Source organism: Myotis lucifugus, unplaced genomic scaffold (assembly GCF_000147115.1).
Source record: "Myotis lucifugus unplaced genomic scaffold, Myoluc2.0 scaffold_1297, whole genome shotgun sequence".
In the NCBI taxonomy this organism is placed as follows: domain Eukaryota; kingdom Metazoa; phylum Chordata; class Mammalia; order Chiroptera; family Vespertilionidae; genus Myotis; species Myotis lucifugus.
In genome coordinates, this window is record NW_005872345.1 from 14,057 (window position 1) to 30,634 (window position 16,578).

Here is a 16,578-nt window from a genome sequence, read left to right on the forward strand (position 1 = left end):
AGAAGTCAGAGCCAGGTGAAATGAATGAGGAGTTTCCCATAAGTCCGTTCTTCAGGAAGACAAGGACATGGGAGCACGGTGTGCCGAGTACACGGCCTTGGGACAGCGTGTTCTCTGAGGCGCACGGCGTCTGTAAGGGGCAACGGAGCCATGTCGTGCATCAAAGGGTCACTTAGGCAAGGTCTTTGTCGCCTGGAAACTGAGTCGATCCAGAGAATTTGGAAGACTTTCCTTCAGATGATGAATCTAGTTTTCAGTTAGCTACCAAATGTCGCAAGCAGGGCCATCTGATGTGCCAGAAGCTCATGTTCTGGCAGCCAAAGAACCACCTCAGCCAGGACACGGGGCTGGCGGAGACAGAAGGGGAGGGGCACCCGTGTCCAGCACCGTGGTGGGTTTGGCTTTTCTGGGTGCCTTGGCTTAGTATCTAACACCCCATGAATCTCACCAATGCCCCTGGCATCTTCCCAAAATTCCCATTTTATTACCTTCATCTGCAGGAGGTCATTTTAAAATATATTCTTACTGATTTCAGAGAGAAAGACATCAATGATGAGAGATTCATGGATCGTCTGCCTCCTGTACGCCCTGTACTGGGGATCGAGCCCACGACCCTACAACCCGGGCATGTGCCCTGACCGAGAATCGAACCCCAGGACCCTTCAGTCTACAGGCTGGCGCTCTATCCACTGAGCCAGGGAGGGACGTATGGGCTTTGATCATTTATTTCTGTGTTCCAGGGCCCTCCTGCGGTGCCAACAGCCGGGCCCGGAGGGATCTGTGTTCCAGAGCCCTCTGGCGGTGCCGACGGCCGGGCCCGGAGGGAGAGGCGTCAGTGCCTGTGGAAACCGATGAGGAAGTAGAGCACCTCAGCGAAGTTCTCGGGCCAGCCCGCCCAGTCCTTCTGCGCCAGCGCCTGCAGTTGGTACTTGAACTTGGAGTGCTCCCTCAGCTCCTCCATGTAGGACAGGTTGTTGCAGGTCATGACGGACAGGGTGTAGCACGCCCAGAACTTCACCTGGAGGGTGTTGTTGACGTCCGTCTGGCTGGACTCGGGGGCGTTCCCAAAAATCGCCATGAGAATGGGGACGAGCTGCAGGAACTTGGCCCTCCTCTGGGTGATGGGGTTCAAGTAGCACCAGCAGGCCACGCTCTGGAGCAGCAGGATCCTCGCCTCGGGGGCTGCCTGGCCGCTCTGCAGCAAGTGCGCCACTTCTTTCATGTGCTCGGCCGCAAACTTCGCGGCCGTGGGTCCTCCTGGAAGACAAGCACCTGGGTTTCCAGGAGCACCCGGCAGGCCTGGTGGCCAGGGGCGGGCGGGGCGGCTCAGCTGGGCCTATTCTTGTTGCCACATACGGACGCTCGGGCCTGGGAACGTGTGTGCTCGGGAACTTGGGCCCTGGGAGGTCCCTGCCTGCCGAGGTCCCCGTCCTCAGGCCTAGGGGCTGAAGGGTCCTGGGTTCGAGTCCAGTCAAGGGCATGTACCGAACGTGTGTGCTCGGGAACTTGGGCCCTGGGAGGTCCCTGCCTGCCGAGGTCCCCGTCCTCAGGCCTGGGGGCTGAAGGGTCCCGGGTTCGATTCCAGTCAAGGGCATGTACCTAGGTTGCAGGCTCGATCCCTAGCCCTGGTTGGAGCATGTGCAAAGGCAACCCATCGATGTTTCTCTCTGTGTCTCCTCTCTCCCTTCCACTCTCTCTAAAAACCAATGGAAAAATGTCCTCCGGTGAGGGTTAAAAAAGAAAAAACAGGAGCGCAGTAGAGCAGCAATGAGAACCCCAGAAGGCTGAGCTGCAAAGCTGGGGCTGGTGGTCGGAGAGGTTTCTCACAAGCTAGCCGCCCGCCGCTCTGCCCTTCCCTCCCATTCCAACCCCCTTCCAGCCCAGCTCTTGCAGGCCTGGGACCAGCGAGGCCATCCAAGCTTGTCCTGGCTCTGCCCCCTGACCCCACCTGGTCCTGCACCACCTGGTCCTCCTCCTGACCCCCAGCTCTTCCTCATTCCAATCTCAAACGCCAAGAAGGGAGGAGCCGGGAGGCGCCCAGGGAGCTTGTTAGAGGTGAGGCGCGAGGAGCAGCCTCATCGCTGGCCGGATTCCAGCCTGGACTTCCCACCTGACGTACATTTCTCTTACATCCCAAGAATGTTCTCGTCAATGTTAAAGTTTTAGCTGAGCCCAGCCGGCGTGGCTCAGTGGTTGAGCAGTGACCTATGAACCAGAAGGTCACAGTTCCATTCCCAGTCGGGGCACATGCCTGGGTTGCAGGCTTGATCCCCAGAGTGGGGTGTGCAGGAGGCAGCCGATCCATGATTCTCTCTCATCATTGATGTCTCTCTCTCTCTCTCTCTCTCTCTCTCTCCCTTCCCCTCTGAAATCAATAAAAATACATTTTAAAAAAAGAATCCTTTGTACCAAATAAATTAACCAAAAAACCAGATCCTTAAGGAGAAAAGAATCAGTAATGTCTTTGGTGGTACAAAGACAGAAAACTGATAATTTAGGCAAAGGAAGTGTTGCTGGAGTTTTAGGACGAGCCCCGTGAAGACCCTTAGTGTTATAACCAGCAAACGGGGTGTGAAACGGACGCAGCCCTGGAGGGTCGTACCTGTGAAGGCCAGCAGTCCGATCCTGTAGGCGGCCTGGGCCCGCTCCTCGATGGCCAGGGATTTGTTCCTCAACGTCTGGCCAAGTGCCACGATTTTTCCTTTATGAAAAAAAATCTGGCTTGGGGGGATATGTTCTTCCTCCTCCTCAATGAAGAAGCCCATAATATAGACATTCCAGAACCTCCGGAGGCACTGGCCCAGCCGCACAACATACTGATAAACCGGACACTCGTACTGCACAGAAGGAACATAGGCCGTGGCCATTGTGTGGACAGGCCGGGGGCTCCCGGTCCACTGCGCGCCAGCGGCCACAATAGTTCAGAACTCTGGAACGCATCACCTAGCAACAGTCTCCTGGACGACACGGGCTGGGGAGCAGAGGGTGCTGCCTGGGGTTTGGGCTGAGAACGCAGATGAAGGATGATGCTTCTTACCCTCCAGGAGCTCAGAGTCTTTTTTCTCCAAGTAGCTTCATAAAATGCCCAAGGAGTGCTGGCCGGCGTGGCTCTGTGGCTGCATGTTGGCCTGTGAACCACGAGTTCACAGTTGGATTCCCGGCCGGGGCACATGCCCGGGTTGCAGGCTCGATCCCCAGTGGGGGGCGTGCAGGAGGCAGCCGATCCATGATTCTCTCTCATCATTGATGTTTCTATCTCTCACTCCCATTCCCTTCCTCTCTGAAATCAATAAACATATATTTAAAATATCCAAGAAGCAAATATTACTATCCCTAATTATGGATGAAGGAATGTCAAGATCAGAACAAATTCCAGTGGGGAACGAGGTGTCGTGGGTATGTACCGACTCGCGAGGGCATGTGAAAAAATACAGTGGACTCTGGGCCTGAGACCAGAGATTCAAAAATAACTTTTATTTGAACGTCCAGGATGGGAACAGTGACGGATACAAATGCCACAAAACAACGCACCCCCTCAACCAGAACAAAATGCAGATGTGAATACAAAAGACCTGGAGTCCGTTGCTCATGCAATATTCAAAATTCTTTTAAAAAACACACACCACAACCAACAAAACACTTGGTAACATTTGGGATTTGAGTTTTCTATAAAAAAAAAAATCCTCTCCACCATTTCACAGGGACTGCAGCTTACGCAGGCTATCCTAACTATAGACTGTACAAGGAACTTTTCAAAGGAAGGACATAGGCATATATATAATATTTATAAATATACAAATAGATATATATATACACACTGTAACTTCACAGTCCCAAGGACTCTTTGCCGGGAAACCCGGCAGACACCGTTTAAGTTGAACTAAGAGCTGCTGTAAAGGTCTGCTGACGTGTAGATATTTAAAATGACACCTCACTGGCATTTTATACAAACACATCTGGAGTACAGTTCAAGCGACACTCACACCTATTAGATAACTTGGCATATCCCGCCCCGTATACGCCTAGGAGGGAGCCCCGTTATGTACCAGGAGCTCCTGAGCGGGCGTGGACTTTAGCGACTGGGTTTGCTGCCCTGGTGGGAGCGGTGAGGGCGGCTGCTGTTCTATTTGGCCAAGGGGTCCCAGCAGGGGGCAGTCACCACCCCAGGGGGCAGCCTTCATCCTGACCTCCTGGGGTTGTCACGGAAGCAAGGACCCCTTTTCAATGTCCCTCCAACCTGTGCGCGCTCGTGCCTCAGGGAGCGCCCAGCTTTTCTGAAGCCATGGCTTTGGGTTTGGATTGGTCTTAGCGGCCAAGTACCTCTATAGAAAAAGATCATAAAAAAAATGGCTCTTGTTTGTTCACAAATAAAAGCGGACGCAATGCGTGCCTTTGTGTTTAAGGAGTAGGGGGGTGATCTCCTAAGGCCGTCTGCTCCTGGTCACCTCCCCATCTTCTTGCCACCGTGGAAGCACGCTTCGGGAATTCTCAGGAGGAAGAGGAACAGGCGGCGCAGTGACACGTGACGTGTAACAACATTGCGCTCTTACAGTGCAAACTCCCAGGCAAACTTTTATTGGGAGCAGTTCTTTTTGTGCTTTTCACTGAAGGTAAAGTTAGGTGGCTGGTGGGGGTGGGGGGTGGGGACCCTCAACCCCGAGAATAGGACGGACGGAGGGGACTGCAAGCTGCACGACATTTACCCGCGTCTCACAGGACGGCCCCGAGCTCATAGAACTTCTGGGAAAGTACGAAGATGGCTGTTTGGAAATCCCGCACGTGTCAGACGGCGGGCTCTGTTGACTCGGCGCTGCCCGTGGTCGGCGCTGGGACTGACCTCGTACACTGCACACAGCCCTCTCGTAGCGGGCACAGCTCGCGCTGGGCGCCGGGCGCCGGGACCCGATCGAGTTCTGTCTACACCGCGGGAGGTTCCCGGCGACATCGCGGCGCCTCCGGGACCCCGGGGCCATCTGTGACGACAGCTGTTGGGTCATTAAAAGGCCGTGGCCACCTCGGTCCCGTGACGGCCTCCGACGTGGGCGCAGTCCCGGGGGAACTTGTCCAGCTGCTCGTAGGCCAGCCGCCCGTCTTCCCCTGGATGGGAACGCGAGAAACGGTACCAGCGTCAGCTCAACGCTCCCGCTGTCACCACGTCAGGTAAGGAAAAGTCACCTCTCTTGTGAATGGTACTGTTTCTCTCTTTGGAGGGGAGGCCAGAGCCGGGAAGCGGGCAGGTGGGAGGCAGAGAGGTCTGGGGCACGTGCCGTCCGTGAGGTCACTAAGCAGGTTTATTCCCGCAACGCCCGGGGAATCTGCTGCAGGCGGGCGCGGCCTCCACGCGGCGTCACGGCCCCTGGAGCCTGCCACGTCCACATGGCTTTTACCTCTACACGTCTGTGCTGGCGCCTACACGGTCCTTCATAGAGTCACACTCAGGCTTCCAAACGCCAGCCAAGTGACCGTGTCAACGTGGTGACGCGCCCACCGCCCACCACGGGCTCAGGCTGTTAGCAGGCGCGCCCCGAATGGCCAACGTGTGTCAATTACTTGACTATTTTGTTCCATTTTTCATTTAAAAATTTTACCAGCAAGTGGGAAAGTGAAGGTGAGAAGCTTCCGTCCATTTAACACAGAGACTAAGAAGGACAGAGTCAGCTGTGCTTGACCTGGGCTTTATTGTGAAGGCCCGGCTGGCGAGCTCTGAACTAGGAGGTCAGGGTTCAATTCCCGGTCAGGGCACATGCCTGGGTTGTGGGCTCAGTCCCCAGTGAGGGGCCTGCAGGAGGCAGGAGCCCAGACCCCAGCTCCTGCCACTACGGTGTGACTTCCAGGTTCTTAATCCGAAATCCTGCCCAGACTGAGGAGCCATCCCGAAGGCTCCCAGCCCTCACCCTCCACATCCAGGGGGTCAGGACAGGAGCCGGAGAGACATGGAGACTGAGGAGCCCTCATGCTGGGTGTGTATGAGTGTGTGTGTGTGTGTGTACATGTATGTGTGTGTGTACATGTGTGTACGTGTGTGTGCACGTGCATTGTGTGTGTGAGTATATGTGTGTGTATTGTGAGAGTGTGCGTGTGTGTGTGTGTGAATATTGTGAGCGTGTGTGAGCGTGTGTGAGCGTGTGTGTGAGCAGGCAGCCATGGGGGGACTCGCTACACGGCGCACAGGGAACCTCCCCCGACAGCTCTGTGAAGACCCAAAAGCACGCAGCCCCGTGCACACACTCACCCAGGGACAGGAGGGTTTCGGAGGCCACGTTTCTGAGCTCCTCCGCGTCCGACTGGCACAGGGTCACCAGCATCTTGATGCTCTCTGTGGCCTGCGGGGAGGGCCGCGCACAGCGTGAGCTGACATCTGTCCGGGGCCGGGCTGTCCTACCCGGGCCGCCCAGCTGCATGTGGGGAGCAGGTCCCGGCTCCTGGGCACCACCCCACGGGCGGGGTGAACGCCCGGATGGAGCCAGGTCTCCAGCGGCAGGAGCCCTGAGGGCTCGTTGTATTTTATTGTGGTTTATTGTTTATATTATTCATAGACATTTGAATTGTCTTACGAGCACGGGGACCGCAGTGGAGGGCGGCTGGGCTGCCCTCTCGTCCTCCCCTCAGACTGACCAGTCTCACTGTTTGTGACTACATCTTGGCGACTGGAAGGTGAGCCCGTTGGCGCTGGGGAGTCAGTGCTTTTCATCCCGTGTGGCTCCCAGGAGGCCGCCCCCCGCCCCCCCCCCCCCCCCCCCCCGCCAACCGGTGAAGGCCGAGCTGCCCCGGGGAAGCCGTCACGGGGCGGCTGGACCCACGGGCTCCCTGAGGTGCAGTGCTGCGCACAGCGCACGGGGCCCTGCTGGTGTTTTGGACACAACGCGCATTAGTGCGTCATCACAGCCTCTCTCTTCGGGGATCAGAGACACTTTTCCAGGACTGAGCAGGAGGGTCTGAAACGTCACATTTTGTTATGTTGCAAGAAGAGAAAAAAGGACTCCAAGCAACAAACAGGGCAGAGGAGACCAGCAATGCCGCTAACGGGCCTGCACACGCGCGCGCAATGCACATGCACATGCACACACATGTACACGCACACACAGCTCAGTCCTGCACCACAGACAGACAGACAGACAGACACACTCACACGGCTCAGTCCTGCACCACAGACAGACAGACAGACACACACACACACACACACACGCAGGAAGCTGTCCCTGCTCAGGGCTCAGTCCCGCGGGCCTCACCTGCAGGCTCTGCAGAGCCAGGCACGCCGCCTTCTGCAGCTGCAGGTCGCGGGCAGTCAGGGCCTCACAGTAGTAGAGCAGGGCCTGGCGGGAGGAGGGCAATGAACACCTGGTTTTAGGGTCCTCTCCGTTACTGCCTGACACGGACCACAGCTAAACCATTCGCTCTGCATTGCCTTCTGAGCCAGGAGCCCATGAAAAGTCATGTTGCTAAAGGAGCTGTCGTTCTACATTTCCTATCCACTATGTGGATCCCGTATGCCGGGCCAGGCCAGCGGCTCTGGGAGGATGAAGCTGGAAGACGCACGGCCATGAGCCCAGCTTTCGGGGGACGTGGGGCCCCGCAGAGGCGCTCGGGCTAGTTAGAAGGAACCGTGCTATTTCACAGGAAACCTACAGGGCGCTCACCAGAGGGGATGCTTATGCTTTGAGAGAGGAAGGGAGGGAGAGGGAGAGAGGCGGGGGACGGAGGGAGAGGGAGGAAGGGGGAGAGAGAGAGAGAGAGAGAAGCATCGATTGGTTGCCTCCTATACACACCCCAACTCGGAGTCAAACCCAAAACCTTTGGGTGTACAGGATGATGCTCCAACCAATCCAAGATACAAATTCTTGCCTGACCCGTGGCTCAGTGGTTGAGCACCGACCTATGAACCAGGAGGTCACGGTTCGATTCCTGGTCAGGGCACAGGCCTGGGTTGTGGGGTGTATAGGAGAATGTATCCATGATTCTCTCTCATCATTGATGTTTCTCTCGCTCTCCCTCTCCCTTCCTCTCTGAAATCAGTAACGAATACTTTTAAAGACGATACACATTCTTCCTATAGAAGGAAACAGCAGGTGACAGAAGGAAGCAGCGTGGGGCTCGGCCAGGGCTCCGCAGCCTACCTTCTCCCTGAAAGGCTGGTTCCCGGCGGCCGCCTCCAGGTACAGCCTCACGGCCTGGCTGACGCCGCGGTCGGCCCCGGTTAAGAGCAGAGCCAGGGTTCGGAGCACCTCCTGCTGGGCCGGGAGGCTGCTGGGGGCCAGGCCGCTGACCGCCTGGCGCAGCTTCTCGTCCCGCAGCGACTGCAGGCTCCGCACCATGGAGACTGGGGAGGAAACGCAGAGGAAGGCGCTCAGCGAGCAGGCGCAACCCCGGGCAGACCAGTGCGTGACAGAGGGGCTTCCGCTCCGAGGACAGGGCCCATCAGTGCTGTGACTGTCAAGGCCAATGAGGCGCTTGGGAGGAGAGCGGGCGTGGTCTCCAGCCCATAATGGCCACGGAATTAACTGTCGGATGAACTAAACCGGCAAATGAAAAAATACACAGTAGTCTGGCCGGCGGGCTCAGGGGTTGAGCGTTGACTTGTGAACCAGGAGGTCAGGGTTGGATTCCCGGTCAGGGCACAGGCCCGGGTTGCGGGCTCCATCCCCAGTGTGGCAGCCGATCCATGACTCTCTCATCATTGCAGTTTCTGTCTCTCTCCCTCTCCCTCCCGCTCTGAAAGCAATAACATATAAAAAAGAAGGCCACTCCGTGTCCCTCCACCACCCATGACCTGGAGCAGCCCACCTTGTCCCGCCAGCTGGCGCACGTGGCCCTCCAGGCCGCCAACCCCGGGGCCGGAGAAGTAGCCGTGAAACTGGAAGACGGTGACCACCTCGGAGGCCAGGCTGGGGGGCAGCAGTGGCTCTGGCCGGTCCAGGATCTGGGCCACCAGCGTCCGAAACACTGTTGGGGAAGAGAAGACACAAGGCAGCCGTTAGGAGACTCGTTCATTCATTCATTCATTCACTCACTCGTTTTCTCACTGTGGAGCAGGACAGAGCGAAGTCCGCCAGTGGACTAACCCCAGGCACAGCAGGCGACCGGTGCCGTCTACACACCTGCCCAAGGGCCGTTTAGATCACAGTACAGGTCACAGCTGTGCCCCACGAGGTCACCGTGAGCCCCTTCCCTGCCTACAAGTCAGCTCAGCCTGCGCCCCAACTTCACTGCAATGGATGACGCGGTGAGCACGTTAGGAGCTGACTCCTTTCACTCATCAAAAGAGCCGAGATTCATGCAAAACGGAGCCTGTACCCAAAACTCATTCTTCTTAAAATCGCCTCCCAGCCCCCGAGGGTGCGGACAGATGACAGCATCTGGGCTCTGATTCAGGGGCATTTGAGCTGCTGCCAACTCCGTGTGCACGTCCCTCCTTCGTGAGCGTGTATTTCTCTTGATCTCTTCCTGAGCGGGGTGCTGGCTCCCGGGGGAGGGGTTTACTGAGTGTGGGTAGAACCGCCCGTTTTCCCAAGGGGTCGCCACACCCGCCGACATCGGGGTTGGGAGATGCCCACCCAGCGACATGGGAAGGCAGGGCTTCCCTAGGTCCCTGCGCTGTTCTGAGTCAGTGCGTGCTCCGTCTGGTTTCTTAGGTCTCACTGAGGGAGGCCTGGCGTCCAGGGTGGCGGCGGGCGGAGGAGTGGGGACCCTGGGACAGACCGCCCCCCACGGTGCCCACCTGGGTCTGCCAGGCCCGGGTAGTCTGCGTTGACGGCGCCAGCGAAGCTGGCCTCCAGCTGCTGGACCACCCGGTCGGCCGAGCTGTGGTACACGCCCGCCGGGCCGCAGCACTCGGTCCAGAAGGACAGCAGGGACGGCTGCTGGTGGAACTCGGGGATGGCTGGAAGGAAGGAAGGACGCTGTGAGGCCGGGCGCGGGACCGGGCGGGGGAGGGGGGGGTAGGCTTGGCCACCACCCACTTTTTAAAAAATTATTTTTTAAAATATATTTTTATTGATTTCAGAGAGGAAGGGAGAGGGAGAGAGAGATGGGAACATCAGTGATGAGAGAGAACCATGGATCGGCTGCCTCTGCACACCGTCTACTGGGGATGAGCCCACAACCCAGGCCTGTGCCCTGATTGGAATCGAACCCTGACCTCCTGGTTCCTAGGTCCACGCTCACCACGGAGCCACGCCGGCTGGGCCCCCACCGGCCTGTTATTACTATTTCCTAAAGACGCTCGTCGGCTGATGGCCACACGACACAGCCGTCCTGCTGAGGGGCCCCTGCAGCCGGCAGGAAGCAGAGCCCTTTGCTTTCGGGGATAGAAACCCAGTCCTCTCACCTCCCTCCTCTTCCCGCCCTCCCCCCTCCCTCCCACTCTCTCTAAAAATCAATGGAAAAAATACATTCCGTGTGTGTGTGTGTGTGTGTGTGTGTGTGTGAGAGAGAGAGAGAGAGAGAGAGAGAGAGAGAGAGACCACACACGTTCTAAGGCATCTTTCCCGGGTCAAGTTCCCCACCTAAAACTCTGACCCAGGGACCCTCACGAAGGCCTTAGGTTCTCCCTAAGGTTTGGCTCCCTGTAGGTTTGGGGGCACCTTGCATTTGACCCTGGGCCACAGTGGGGCTGTCTCAGCCAATTCAGTGTGAGGACAATCCGCATCTCACATTCCCACGGGGAACCACGCCAGGGGTGACACGGTGCTGTCTGCACACCTGGGTCTGCACACCTGCGTCTGTCTGCACACCTGCGTCTGTCTGCACACCTGCGTCTGTCTGCACACCTGTGTATGTCTGCACACCTGGGTCTGTCTGTACACCCATGTCTGCACACCTGCGTCTGTCTGCACACCTGCGTCTGTCTGCACACCTGTGTATGTCTGCACACCTGTGTCTGTCTGTACACCCGTGTCTGCACACCTGTGCCTGTCTGCACACCTGGGTCTGTCTGCACACCTGGGTCTGTCTGCACACCTGTGTCTGTCTGCACACCTGGGTCTGTCTGTACACCTGTGTGTGCACACCCATGTCTGCACACCTGTGTCTGTCTGCACACCCGTGCCTGCACCCTAGTGCCTGCCTATGAAGGAGGCCCCAGCAGAAGCCGGGTGCAGAAGCAGGGTGCACTCTGACTCCGAAGCTGAAGGGGGCGCTAGTGAGACCCCACAGCTGTGGGGCAGCCCCTGCTCTGAGTGCTCTGCTGCTGCCTGTCCAGCCACAGCGGAGGAGAGGTGAAGAGGGGGGAGGGGAGGAGGGGTGAAGAGCAGGGAGGGGAGGAGGGGTGAAGAGGGGGGAGCAGAGGAGGGGTGAAGAGGGGGGAGGGGCAGAGGGGGGTCAGCGTGGACTCCCAGGCAGGGCCGCACCTTCCAGGACGGAACCGATGTTCCCTATGTGCTCGTCACTGAGGGCGGCGAGCTTCTCCATCACGCGGATTTGCCCGGAAAGCTTCCCCAGGAGATTTCTCGCCACGAAGGGGGTTTTGCTGGAGAAGACGATTTGCTGAGGAGGAAACAAGAGCGTTGTCTCAGGGTGGGGCCCAGCGCCCTTCCCGACCGCGCGTCCTGCGCCCGCTGGGGACGTGGCCGACTCCGTGGCGCCCTGTCCCGGGCGCTGATGCTCCTGGGTTCAGTGCTGAAACCAGACAGGCGCCCGTGGCTTCTCGCTGCCCCCCGCCCACACACATTCTGGAACTCTCTCAGGGGCAGCGGCGAGGCCACTGGAAATCAGTGAGCCCTCTCCACGGGGAGGGCGCATTCAGGCTGCACGTGGTGTGTACGCCCCAAAAGATGCATTTTATAAGCCTGGTGGTTTTTCTCAGCCTGGATCTATTTCCTTGTTTTCAAGCTGAAATTAGCAGCATGGTGTCTAATAGTCACAATTATAACCAAGCTATCTCACCCGGCCGGCGTGGCTCCGTGGCTGAGCATCCGCCTATGAACCGGGAGGTCAGGGTTTGATTCCCTGTCAGGGCACAGGCCCGGGTTGTGGGCTCCATTCCCAGTGTGGGGACTGTCTCTCATCATTGATGTTTCTCTCTCTCTCTCTCCCTCTCCCTTCCTCTCTGAAATCAATAAAAATATATATATTTTAAAAAAAGCAGCAGCAGCGCTCGCTCTCTGGTCCACGAACCGCCGGGGCCTAACCGCGCCGTCCGGCCGTACCTGCACGAGCTGGGTGCACTGCTGGAGGTGCCTGACGATGGCGATGTCCAGGCTCTCGCTCCCCGTGGTCAGCGGGAGGGGGCTGCCGGCCACGCTGGTGCCCACGCCCGTGTCTTCCGTCAGCGCCTCGCTGAGGTGCGCCCTGGCCTCCGGGTGAACTGACCTGTAGCTGTTGAAGCAGGAAGGTGAGCGACAGGGGAGCCATTTCTTTCCATGTGGGAACCACAGGTCAACTCCCCTCAGGTCCCCGAGGGCTCCTACCCACGGCCCGGAAAACCCGAGCTGCCTTTCTTCTTTTTCTAATCCTCACCCGGGGATATTTTTCCATTGATTTTTAGGGAGAGTGGAAGAAAGAGAGAAAGACAGAGAGAAACACTGATGTGAGAGAAACACATCGACTGGTTGCCTCCTGCACGGCCCCAACCAGGGCCCGGGAGGAGCCTGCAACCGAGGGACGTGCTCTTGACCAGAATCGAACCCGGGACCCTGGGGTTCGCAGGTCGATGCTCTATCCACTGAGAAAACCGGCCAGGGCTCGAGCTACCTTGCAAACACATCTCAAGTCAGCCTGTCGCCGATGTGCCTGATGTAAAAGGCCAGGCAGAAAAACCGCTTCCCGGCGCTCGGCACAGAGAACCGCTCGCCAGCAGCCTCACCGAGTCTCAGAAACCCGCCCAGGCGACACTCGTGATGGGGGACCCGCCCAGGGTCCCGGATTAAACCGTGCTCGGAACGAACCTGCGGAGCCAGTTTCCTGACCTCGTCAGTCCCTTCCTGAAGCAAAGAGGCAGCAACTCTGCCAACAAGAGACCGGACCTCCACTCGGGACAAAAGCTAAGGGGCATTGGTCCCGCGGGAGGTCCCGCCTCCTTCTGCCTCCCCGGCTTTGTTTATGCCCCACGGCCCGGCCGGGTGGCTCAGTGGTTGTGTCCACCTATAAGCCAGGAGGTCACGGTTCAATTCCAGGTCAGGGCACAGGCCCAGGTTGCAGGCTCGATCCCCAGTGTGGGGCCTGCAGGAGGCAGCCGATCCATGATTCTCTCTCATCATTGGTGTTTCCATCTCTCTCTCCCTCTCCCTTCCTCTCTAAGAATCAATAAAAACATATTTAAACACAAAACAAAAAGCCCAAGGCAGAGCTGCCCAGTGACATGGTGATGGGCACTCGCATGGAAAAATCAGTCTGTCGCGTCTATTTTATTCCAGAAAGAACCTGGGTGCTGGGGGGGGGGGGCACAAGGACTGGCAGAGACAACCAGCGTCCCAGGTTCGCACACCTGGCCAGCGACAGCCCAGCTCCCGGCTTCCTGTCTCAGGCTCTCCATCCCCGTGGTGTAAATAGATGGGGCACCAGAGCTCACAGGTGTTGGGGTGCTGCTCTGGGCACTTTGCCTCAAAGGACAAAACGCTCGGTTGGGCCCTGGGTGCCCGTGTGCCCTGTGGCCCTGGGTGCCCGGCTGACACCTGGCTGTGATGCTGCACCGAGGAGCTTTCTCCCGAGAGACCCCCGGGCTGCAGGGGGCGGAGGAGGGAGGGACGGAGGGGCCGCCAGGCACAGCGCAGGGAGGTGGGAGAGTCACACGCCGGCGAGGCTCACCCGTTCTTCTCAGTCTCCGTGTCTGAAAACACCGAGTCGGCACCTCCCACAGGGCCACCCTCGTCCACGTCCTCCTCCTCGTCGAAGTCAGAGGTGTTCAGGAAGTCGAAGCTCTCCAGGGCGCTCTCCACCGTCAGGCTCAGGCTGGAGGGCGTGCTGCGGCTTCCGGGCGGCTTACACTGCAAGGCAGGGCACCGGCACATCAGCGTCCCCCACGACCCCGACAGGGGGGACACAGCCAGCGTCCCCGAGGGGATGGGACCCAGCACCCGCTCTGACCAATAGGAACAGGTGACACTGTCTTTGTTTCAAGCTTTTGTTTTATTGTATTTTATTGGCATTAAAAACAAACGCATTTAACATATTCATATTAAAAAAAGAACAACCATGAATCAAGTGGCACAATCTCTGGAACTTGCTCCAAACTAATGCAGAGGGAAGCAAGCAGCTCGAAGACGGGACGAGGACATTGGCCGGGAGAGGAGCACGTGGAAGCTGGGGGTGGGGGGTGGGGGTCGGGGGGGGGGAGGGGAGGGTCCGTTATCTATTTGCTCTACTGCTATTGGAAATTTTTATAATAAAAAGTTCAAAAACATCCCCGCGTGGCTCAGCAGCTGAGCGTTGACCTATGAGCCCGGAGGTCATGGTTCAATTCCTGGTTAGGACACATGCCCGGGGTTGAGAGCTCGATCCCTAGTGTGGGACATGCAGGAGGCAGCCAATCAATGATTCTCTCTCATCATTGATGTTTCTCTCTCTCTCTCTCCCTTCCTCTCTGAAATCAGTAAAAATATATTTTAACATGTTAAGTGCCAAGCCTGTGTTGTCTTCCTTTCCGTTTAGCCCGCGATATCTGATTTCACCGATATGCTGGCGGCCGGAGACTGACGAGGTCCAAACGGAAAGTGTAGTGTCAGTCACCGGTGACTGACATGGTGCTTAACGTGTTAAAAGAAAGTTAAAAAACATCTATTACAACCTAAAAGCCTTGGGAATCAGAGCTGCCATGTCCCTCTGCCTGGAGCTCAACCCCAAGTAAAATATGACCCAGGAGACATGGAGGGAGAGGTGGGTCCAGGGTGGGACAGGAGCAGCCTCTAACTCCACGAGGCCTCGTCTCCTCAAGATGGGAGCTGCTAGCGAGGCCCCTGCTCTGAAGGATGAACAGGACGGCCCCCAGAAACAGAGCGAGGTGCCCTTCACTATCCCACGCGTCCTGGGAAAGTGGCCTTAAAAGCTCATCTACATTCACAGCACATCATTTTCCTTTGCATCGAGGAGACATGAATGGTGGGCACCATGAGAGGCAGCAGCGCTGCTTCCTCCCAGCTCAGCCTTGGAAGGACCTTGCTCCGTCACCTCCCTGACCCGGCCTGTGGCCCGGAGTCACGGGGGGCAGACCTGTGGCTCAGAGAATCCTACGGCACTGGACAGACTCGCAGACATCACACACAGAATAACGCCCATTGCTACAGGCATGGAGGTGGAGAGAGGTACTTCCCAATAGTCAAGGGTTCGCTGGGGTGGGTGGAACGGGGCAAGTCCTGCAAGGTGGCAGAACTAAGGTCCTCGTGCCGACTTCGGGACACAGGCGGAAGGGCCTGGTGGGGGCTGTCTCTACGCCCAGGAGGCCACCCAGCACAGGTGCTCATGCATCAGAGCTGCTCAGTCGCCCTCGGGATCTCCGTCCGAGGGGCGGCATCATTTAGTCTCTCATCCTCAAGGTGCTATGCATCCTGGGAACGTGAAGGGGAAAGAGAGAGAGCCACGTCCAGCCGCTGCCGGAACGCCGGCCAGTGGGCGCAAAGCCCTCGCCCCAGCCCTCACCTCTGAGGCACCACTTCCTGGTTCTCCTTTCCTACGCTTGGCATCTGCAGAGCGTGATCGTGTACAATACGGGTGTGTTTATTCTTTATTTTTATTTTTATTTTTTAATTACTTTTTTAAATCCTCACCCAAGGATATTTTTCCATTGATTTTTAGAGAGAGTGGAAGAGGGAGGGAAAGACGGAGAGAAATGTCGATGTGAGAGAAGCACATCGATTGGTTGCCTCCTGCATAAGCCCTGACCAGGGCCCGGGCCGTGGAGCCTGCAATCAAGGTACGTGCCCTTGACCAGAATCGAACCTTCAGTCTGCAGGTCTACCCACTGAGCCACACTGGCTAGGGCGGGCAGCATCACTGATGGTTCTATCTCTCTCTCCCTCTTCCTTCCTCTCTGAAATCAATAAAAACATATTTTAAAAAATAAAGAGCCATTGTGTAGAGCTCTGTGATGGGACAGGATGGAAGATGAAGACATGCTGCCATAGACGGAACGCCGCTCAGCCCCCTCTCTCGCCCCCCGACCCGGGGTCCCCGCTCGGGCACTTACTTTGAGGACATTGTCTAGGTGCATGACCTCCTGGCTCAGCTGCTGGAACTCCTGGTACTCTCTTTGTTGGGCTACAGCGCGAGGAACAGTCAGTGAACGCGACCACCAAGCTACCGACAGGAAGGGCCGACCGCTGTCCACCTCACCGCGGATCACCGGCTCCTCGAACAGCAGCATCTCGTGGGGGCCGGCGCCTCGGCCGAGGTCAGCCTCTGATCAGCTGCTTCGTGACGTTGCCCTTGAAGGCGTCCAGCTCCACGGGCATTCAGCTCCGAGGCTTCTCCGACTTCCGCAGCAGCGCTGCGCACGGTCCTCTCCAGGAACAGGCGAACACCGAAGGCCTGGGGGCGCCGGGCGGGCCTCGGTTCTGGGGAGCCCCTCCGCGTACTTCTCCGGGGTCGGCGTGGCCCCGGGCCGCCTCCTGAGGAGCTCTGGAGGACACGGAGCCGGAGTCCTCGGTGCTC

General features: G+C 57.8%; 2 protein-coding genes across 2 annotated transcripts in view; both read right to left on the reverse strand.

The window, feature by feature from the left end:
* Window positions 1–807: 807 nt before the first annotated feature.
* Window positions 808–3,082, reverse strand: CUNH6orf229 (chromosome unknown C6orf229 homolog). The gene is made up of 2 exons (XM_006107608.3): window positions 2,603–3,082; window positions 808–1,257 (listed from the first exon to the last, which is right to left on the reverse strand). Exons 1-2 carry the CDS (start codon window positions 2,865–2,867, stop codon window positions 833–835), a joined length of 690 nt encoding a protein of 229 aa, XP_006107670.1. The 5' UTR covers window positions 2,868–3,082; the 3' UTR covers window positions 808–832.
* Window positions 3,083–3,447: 365 nt separating this feature from the next.
* The window catches only part of RIPOR2 (RHO family interacting cell polarization regulator 2), a 30,694-nt gene continuing 17,563 nt past the window's right edge, over window positions 3,448–16,578 (reverse strand). The window contains exons 14-24 of the mRNA XM_023748346.1: window positions 16,378–16,545; window positions 16,115–16,291; window positions 13,741–13,919; window positions 12,144–12,312; window positions 11,346–11,481; window positions 9,716–9,877; window positions 8,782–8,940; window positions 8,115–8,317; window positions 7,230–7,313; window positions 6,233–6,323; window positions 3,448–5,097 (exon numbers count right to left, since the gene is read on the reverse strand). Coding sequence (XP_023604114.1) covers window positions 4,997–5,097; window positions 6,233–6,323; window positions 7,230–7,313; window positions 8,115–8,317; window positions 8,782–8,940; window positions 9,716–9,877; window positions 11,346–11,481; window positions 12,144–12,312; window positions 13,741–13,919; window positions 16,115–16,291; window positions 16,378–16,545 — 1,629 coding nt within the window. The 3' untranslated portion in view covers window positions 3,448–4,996. The remainder of the gene's footprint in view (window positions 5,098–6,232; window positions 6,324–7,229; window positions 7,314–8,114; window positions 8,318–8,781; window positions 8,941–9,715; window positions 9,878–11,345; window positions 11,482–12,143; window positions 12,313–13,740; window positions 13,920–16,114; window positions 16,292–16,377; window positions 16,546–16,578) is intronic.